The 8,630-nt window shown below is 37.1% G+C and overlaps 1 protein-coding gene across 1 annotated transcript; it reads right to left on the bottom strand.

The window, feature by feature from the left end:
* Positions 1-326: 326 nt before the first annotated feature.
* Positions 327-6,811, bottom strand: LOC143541220 (uncharacterized). Its single transcript, XM_077034100.1, has 7 exons — positions 6,529-6,811; positions 5,904-6,221; positions 4,572-4,780; positions 3,829-3,877; positions 3,629-3,718; positions 2,469-2,531; positions 327-1,828 (listed from the first exon to the last, which is right to left on the bottom strand). Exons 1-7 carry the CDS (start codon positions 6,694-6,696, stop codon positions 350-352), a joined length of 2,376 nt encoding a protein of 791 aa, XP_076890215.1. The 5' UTR covers positions 6,697-6,811; the 3' UTR covers positions 327-349.
* Positions 6,812-8,630: the final 1,819 nt, after the last annotated feature.

Raw genomic sequence — 8,630 nt, 5'->3', positions numbered from 1 at the left:
TTACCTTACCAAATGATAAGTAAAAGAAAAATCCACCTGACAGACTTTCATTTTAGGCATGGCATTGATTTCCTCTATGAATTCATGACCATTATACACTAATATTTTTGTAACAAACAGGTAAAACTTTTACTTTTATTCACCAAAAATAAACTTTATAGTCCAGTCCAGTCCAGTCCAGTCCAGTCCACCACCCTATGCAATTTCCTTCTCATATCAAACAAACAAAAAACACCAACAAAATGAAAATCAAGAACCAACTTGGTCTATCAACAGTTGTTTGCTGTTGTCATATCAACACAACATAAATCTTTCTTTATCACTCATGCCACAATATTTAAGCATCACCCTATGGTCTTTTTTGGTCTTTCCCAATAAGTCTATGACCCCCACCGTCACGCCACACCCCACGAACCGGCACCCCATCGTTACTCTCCCTTTCCTCATTCCCACCTGATCCTTCCTCATCAGGCCTGCCATTTGCAAGATCAAGTGAAGCCAAAGAACCGTTACCTAACCGAGCCCTGAGAAACTTTGACGTTTTCTTTTTCTGTTTACTTTTCCTTTCTCCATCACCACCAACACCACTGCCCCCACCACCTTCACTCTTCGGCGGCTTTATAACAAGTTGACCACCGGGAGATGTCCGATCATCAACCTCCACCTTCCACTTCCCTTTACCAGCAGCCCAATACCCGTCCTTTGACAGTGTCTCCACCTCTTCGTCTTGCAGCAGGCGGTAGTTCGATTGCAATTCCCGAACCGTACTTAATATATTATCTGCTAACTTATTACTCGAACTATTATTATTAACAATACCTTTCCCTTTACTTTTCTTATCATTTCCTTTCGAGCCACTCAAGGCCCGATTTGCATTATAAACCATGATTAATTCTTTTTCTTTATCTTTATCGGGTAAAAGCCGGGCCAAATCAAGAACAAGATGAGATAACCCGAATTGTTCCACATACACCAAATAGGTTTCCGCATCAATAACCCCTTGTCGATATTGGGCCGATACGTCTTTAAAATTATTATATTTTTCAGGATCATCACCCAAACCCGCGCGTATTTTTTCTACCATTGACTTGTTCGCAGTGTATACTTCCTCCACGCTTTTTGTAGTCGGCCCGATTTCAGGTCTGTCGCGTGTGGAAACCAATGTAGAAACAGGAGGAAAGTCCGATACCGAGCCCGTATCAATTAGATTTGGTGCTGACTTGGAATGGCTAACTTTGGTAGATGAGGCTAGAACCGGGAAGTCAGTTGACTTCCTTTGACCAGATATGACCAATGACGCAGCGTTTATGGAGGTTGCGGTGTTTATGGGTCTAGAAGCGGAACTTGACGAGGGTTGATTATTATTGAAACGGGTTGCTGCAGGCCAAGCATGACTGGTGTTGACCACGTTGACTTGGTTTTTTCGGCGGAGATTATCCGCCATGGTGTTCTTGGATATCCCATTGGGCTTTTGGGCACTGGTGGCGGGCCCTGTACAAAGTGGCGGGAAAGCCGATTCTTGAAGCGGGGTGTTTCTGGGTCTATGTGAAACCGCCATAAGATACCGGGAAGGCGGATCAGAATCTGTGGCTAGTGATTCAAAGGGTTGAATTAACGGGTCAATTTCGTTTGAATTGCTAGCATGTTCGGGCCCAGTTGAAGATGAAGGTACTGGAACTCGGGAATTTGAAGCGGGTCCTTGCAGGCTGGCTTCTATTGCTCGGGATAACTCAGATTCGGATATGGATATATCACGTTGAAATGTGTTTCGTCTTCCATGTCGGTTATCTTGTTCGTTGCGTCGGCGGTATGTGAAGCTAGTTGGTAACTACTTATTCAAAATAAAAAATAATTAACATACAAGATAAGGAAAAAAAATAGGTGGGTGGTCTAGAAAAAAGATAAGATACTTTGGTTGGCCTAATCGAGTCAATTTTATGTGTTTAAATGCTCATTAAGTACCCTATATGCATCTCAATTAGCATAGAACGCGCTAAGCTTTTATAAGATTTGAATGTAGCGTGTACTATGTCGAACTGGAGCCAAATACGATCAAAGATTAGTTACTCAGCATGCGTGAAATGGACCCGGAAACAGCCTCGAGAGCTGGTCAACGCATGCTAGACATTGATCAACGTCCAGCCCAGCATTTACCAATACTCAACAGGCATTGACCAGCGCATGGGGCTGTTCCAAAATCCACTTCGCGTACGTTTAGTCGCGAATCTTCGATCGTATTCCGGTCGAATTCAACCTCGTACTTGTAACATTCAACTTTAATCAAAAGTAGCCCATTCAATGCCATTGATTACACTTTACGAGCATTTCAAACATACAAATTTGACTCGCTCATGGTCTCCACACAAATCTTACATTAATAAAATACAAAAATGTGTATGTGTGTCAATCCAATCCAAACAGGTTTGACTTGTTACCAACCCGTATGAGAATATAACAAAAGGTCAAACCTGAAGAGCAGCATTGCGCTTTGATCTTGACATACGACCCCCGTGTTCTTGAGCATTGTGCACCTGCATTAAAAGAAAACAAAAACATGGTTACAATATTAAAACCTAAAATGGTAATTTTATAATTTCTCCCATTTTTTAATTGAGATGTGTATAGTGTCACGTATTTTAGGCATGTTGTTGGTTCAACGCTAATTTATTTAGAAACTAAACTGTGAAATGGATGATTTAACTATAAATACATGCTAGAATTATTTTTGTAATGAAACTATCATTTATTATAAAGATCACTAAGATTTCAATACTGGGAAAGTGTGAACATATCGAGATCTTTTTAATGATGTAATTTGTTAAAAATCACGTGAATAAAATATATAGAAAATGATGACGGAATATAGAACATGGGTGTATACCATGGGTTTTTCTTATTGCTTCATAGAATCATAACAGGTGTGCACATCATTCAATCGATTAGAGAGAAACATGCCTGTAAACAAACCGAACGTCTAGCGAACTGTTTGGTAGAAAACTCATTTATGTGATCCTTCCGTTCATTTATGTTTATGAGCATTCATTTACGTTTGTGCATCTTAATTCGTTTACATTCATTAGCGCTTGTTAGGTTATGTTTGTTAAGTTCATTTTTTTACATTCATTTATATTCATTACAAATTAGTTTTAGTTTTAATAAATTTTTAGGCCCAACCGCCCAACACACTGTTCACATTTACGTTTAATTGGTTTTTCCTCGGTTATGTCTGTTTATCTACATAATTTATGTTCATTCGTTGACGTTAGTGAACACGCATTTATATTTTTAACGAACAACCAAATACAAACACGAACACGTCCATTTCCTTAAAGAACGGATACAAACAAGAAACCTATGTTCCTTAAAGAACGGATACAAACAAGAAACCTATGTTCGTTTAATTGCGTGTGTTCAATCGTCTGTATGTGTAAAGTTAAATGAACAAACATGAACATGCTCTACTGTGTTCGTTTACAGGCCTAGCGAGAAATTACGAAGATGACATAATCTAATTGAATTGATTTACAATTGATAAGAGATGAGTGAGACGGGCCCAATCATATCATTATTTTGTTTTATTATGAATAAAAATAAATTATTAGTTCATTTATTTTTATACATAAGTTACCTTCATTTCAGCTTCAGACGGGAAAGCAACAAACTTCTTAATTAGACAAGCCTCATCTTCACACAAAAAATGTTCTTGGCGAAAATGCATCTGTAAAATGGTAGCTTTATTGATTAAATGAAGAGAGAGAAAAAATAGAAAAAAAAAATAAAGAAATCAACCATGTAATACATGGTCTTTGGCTTAAACAAACAACTTACCTCCAAATCATCATAATCCTTGTAATACTCGTATTTACCAGGATTTTGTCTGCACAGTTCAAAACGTGAAAATTTCAAATACTTGTAGTAGACCTACTAGATTGCACATAAAAGGATAGGCCTCTAAACGAACCAAACATTCAGTGAACTGTTCGTGAACCGTCGGTGGGAAGTTGTTCAGTTAAACGAATGCACGTGAGCACATGCCTTGTTCTTTCATTTATGTTCATTAACATTTTTTTAAAGTCGTTTATGTCCATTTGTAAGCGATCATTCATTTACATTCATGTATGTTTATTTATGTTCGTTCATTTATATATTCAATAGACTCTTTTAGGCCCATAACAATTTAGTCTAGTTTTATGAAATTAAAATATCATCAATTGGATTTATTTTTTAGCCAGACAAACTGACATTCACGTTCACTTTTAAATGGCAATCGTTCAATTATGTTCATTCAAGTCCGTTCACCTATGTTCAGTTATGCTTGTTCGTTTATGTCCGTGAACCGTTCGTTTATACTGATAACGAACGAACATAACCGAACAAGTGAACACGTTCATTTTTACGAATAAACACGAACAAGAACACTCTGCTAATTTAAAATTGTCCGTGTTCGATTGTTTGTTCAATTAAAGTTAAACGAACGAACGAACATGAACACGAGCGCGCATTATTCGTGTTCATTCAGTTAGTTTACAAGCCAGTAAAAGGATTTCTTAAAGAACACAAAGCTATTTTACCTTTGGCATATATGGCACTTAAAATGCTCAGTATTCATATGTGTGTAAAGCTCGTTATCTCCATAAAACGGTGACCTGTGAAATTCGCATAAAGGATGCCCTTGAAAACCACCTCTTTCACTTTCGGTTCCATCAACTTCAGAGTCACCTGTGCTTATATGCTGCTTTAATTGTGCTTTTGAATACAGCTTTTGCTCACATATAAATACCTGATTTATAATGTAGACAATAAAATCATATAAGAAAAACATGATGATAACGGGTAAAGCAATAACTTTATAAAATAAAGACTCAACAAATGAAAGGCGCGTGAAGTAATATTTGGATGCCTTTTTTTCTGATAAGCTCAAAAATATTCATTTCCTCTAAAACTTTATCATTTAAGCAATGGCTCCTAATTTAGTACATCAAGTCTATATGTTAACATTATGATTCTGCTAAATCGTACTTGTTGGTACTATTAACTCATTTGCAACTAGGGATGTCATCGTGTCGGAGTGACAGATTGGCAAGTTGATTTATACAACCTAAACACGACCTATATTTTTATTTGTGTCAAAGAAAATAACCCCAACACACAATCTAAAAATCATGTAACCCTAACACAACCTGTTTAACCCATTTATCTAAGCGTGTCAACAGGTTGTTGGGTAATGTTCAAGTTGTAAACATGTTTATCGGGTTAATAAGCTGTAAACAAATGACTTGAACAGTAAACAAATGAATTAAACGAGTCATAAACGGGTTAGTGGGCCAACCTGTTTAATTAAACAAGTTGATCGCTTGACCTGTTTAACTAAACAGGTTAACCAAGTCAACCTGAACACTGCCCGTTTATTCGACAAGTCAAGACATGTATACTATGTACCCTACACTACAAGTGCTTAGTTGAGGATATCCAATCTCACTTCTTCATGTGTTTTAAATTTTTAATGATACTTCTTATTTCTTAAAAAGTCAATTAGAAACATAAGAGATTATATATGACTTCCTTAGCAATTGCTTCAAGTTAAAATCGACAAGAATATTAATAATATTCATATTTAATACGGGAATTTGAAAGTAATTATAATACTTTACCAAGATTTCTTAAGGAAGCGTATAGGTACTTTCAAGACAACATGTGCTACCTTATTCATATCTTTCTGATGTTTTATCTGTTACTACTATTGTTTTCTCACTATTTTGTGTTATCCGTAGTTTACTGCTATTTTCTATAGTACTTTTTGTCACTTTATGTTATCTGGATTCTATACTTTACCATAGTTTATGTTAGCCAAATTCCATAGATAAAGCAAATAAAAAAAAAAGATATGAGGATTTAAAGGCAACCTTTCTCCCTTCCAAACACAAGCTGCACATGAACAAACTATGCTGATGAAACAGATGCCCCTTAAGCTGCACAATGTCACGAAACCTAGCTTTCCTCTTAGACTTATTATTATTATTGTTACTATTTGAATTATCCTCCATCTTATCACACACACTACAAGACAGCCTGCACATGGCTTTAATCATCTTGCACTGATCCAAATCATCAAAATAAGACTGTGTGTCTTCATGATACCAATACGATCCAAATCGACCTTCTTTGTTTTCCAAAGGAAATGCCGAGAAACCACTAATCGTCTTAGTATAGTCCCCTAAAGCCTGCAAAATCAGCCAAAATCGTATCAGTCAATCATCAGCCGCCCTAAGAATGTAAAACGGGTTGCGGGTTCGACCCAAAATTCGACATGAACCCGAACCACAAAAATCTGACACGAGCCCAGACCCAAACTTTTGACCCGAATCAGAAAATTTGGCACGGACCCAACAGAACCCGGAAACGAACCAAACCAAAATTTTGACGCAAACCCAAACCCGAAAAATCTGACATAAACCCAGACCCGAACCCGAAAATCAAGTAAGACCCATGAAGCTGGACCCGAATACTGATGAGGGATTTGAATAAAACCTTAGTAACGAAGATGATGGAAGACTCTGATTTGCAGATGCAGCAGCGGCGATCGCCGCATATGAATCTCAGACGAGCAACGCAGGTGGAACAGACTTCTTTGTGTCCACAGCTTCCGTAAGCAACCCATTCGAGGCTCTCGGCACACACAGCACAAGTATCGTCCATCGTCAATGAGTGTGTGAGTTTGATTGATTGATCGGATTGAATTGATGAAGATAATTGAGGATTTGCGGCAGCTAGGGTTCGCGAAAGGAAGAAGAATTTGGGGATTTTGTGAACTAATTATAAGCGTCGAGGGCAGGATCGACCAAAATATAAATAATAATATATTGAAATTGAAGTAAAGTTAAATTTTACTTGTGTTTCTTTATTCTGATAAATTATTATGATTATCTCACTTGTTTATTATGTTAGAAAGTTTGAAACTTGTTTTAGTTATTTCATTAACTAGCATTAATTTGATTATTTGTTAAATTGCTATAAACAACACCTATATCATATGTTCTTCGATCGAGATATGCAGGGAAGATAGAAGATGCGGCTCTGTTGTCAATTGTCGGTCGAACGTAACCGGTTCATCCTCTCAATTTTATTTTTACTGCATTCACGTATTCCTTTAAGCATGACGATCACTTCCGTGAGTTATTTCACCTTATGTCGCCTCTCGTTAACCCTTTTAAGCTTAGCGGAAAATTCCATGAAAGTTTCGTGGGCGAATCTTGATTCTCTACACATTAGTTTTATTGTTATTGAATTTGCAATGAAGGTGTTGACCTAGTGAACGGTTTCTCTCAAATTAGTCTTGATAAAAGAGTTGTAGGCCTTAACTCAATCAAGTGTTCAAATATGTGATAATATCAGTAGACATTTTCACATATATTTCTCCATTTTGATGCAGTAGTAAAAACTAGGGTTGTTCAAATGGTTTGTAACACGAAGCTCATTTTGAAAAGGTGTAACACCCCAACCCGGAACAGGCTAACGTGTTACTATTACAGATATCAAATCAACGCCACAATCCAAAATACAACAAAAATTAATGCAACCTACGTCATATTATTAAACAAAATGAATTAACTTTTAGAAGCTTGAACTTCATTTTTTTTTATCTCTCATCACTAAATTCCCAGAATCCCGGATTACCTGAAAACAAAATAAGAAAAACAAAACAAGAAAACACGGCTGAGCCAAAAATTGCCCGGTAACGGAAAGAACAATAGTATAGGTAAGGACAGACGTAAGAGAATAAATATACGAACTTCAATTCAAACTCGAAACCAACCCTTTTTACCTAAACATATACTTAATAAAATTCGGATGTATGATCCGACACTTGGCCAGAACATGGTCAAACACATGCGGAAATATATCAGAACTATAACAAAACACCCAGAGCCAGAAACATATAACTTGTAACATATAATGTGTGACGTGTAACATATACGTGTAACATTTAACTGAACTATAATTAAATGCGAAACATAATCCGATACACGATCGGGACGTAATCTGAATATACTCAAATTTAATCAAATGCATATACACATATCAAAACGGACCAGAAATATAGCGAAACAAAATATAATTACTAAAATACACGACGATGATGTTAAAATAAATAGGTCGTGTAATACGGAAGCACCCAGAGCCTAAACAGAGGGGTACACAGCTAGCTAGTCCATGCACCAAAGAGACGGTGTGGGTGGCGTGCACACATTGTTCCATCTCAAACAGAAGTCAGGAGTCAGGAGTCAGGAGTCGGAGCTAAGATCGATCTATACGCCTCTAAGTGGCCAATGTACTACATGAGTACTTTCAGAGACGCCGTGAACTTTGATTACGCACTGTCACGATAAGTGCCATGTCAGGAGTCAGGAGTCAGGAGTCGGAGCTAAGATCGATCTATACGCCTCTAAGTGGCCAAGGTACTACATGAGTACTTTCAGAGACGCCGTGAACTTTGATTACGCACTGTCACGATAAGTGCCATGTCGTTGACGCCCCAACGACAAGTCAGAAATGCTCGGGTAACAGAGTACTGAACTAAAGTCGTATAACTAAAATATATTATATAAAATAACTGAACTCAAAATATAACC

Source organism: Bidens hawaiensis, unplaced genomic scaffold (assembly GCF_021521415.1).
Source record: "Bidens hawaiensis isolate Kalapana, Puna unplaced genomic scaffold, B.hawaiensis_p1.1 tig00012474_1, whole genome shotgun sequence".
In the NCBI taxonomy this organism is placed as follows: Eukaryota; Viridiplantae; Streptophyta; class Magnoliopsida; order Asterales; family Asteraceae; genus Bidens; species Bidens hawaiensis.
This window is presented reverse-complemented; position numbering and strand designations above follow the sequence as displayed.

What these genes read in the sequence shown, in the direction of transcription:
- LOC143541220 (XM_077034100.1), bottom strand. Translation starts at nt 6,696, where the DNA reads ATGGACGATACTTGTGCTGTGTGTGCCGAGAGCCTCGAATGGGTTGCT. An exon ending in AAGTGCCATATATGCCAAAG is followed by an intron (nt 3,878 to 4,571) that starts GTAAAATAGCTT and finishes TGAACTGTGCAG; the next exon opens with ACAAAATCCTGGTAAATACG. An exon ending in AGCGCAATGCTGCTCTTCAG is followed by an intron (nt 1,829 to 2,468) that starts GTTTGACCTTTT and finishes TTGAATAAGTAG; the next exon opens with TTACCAACTAGCTTCACATA.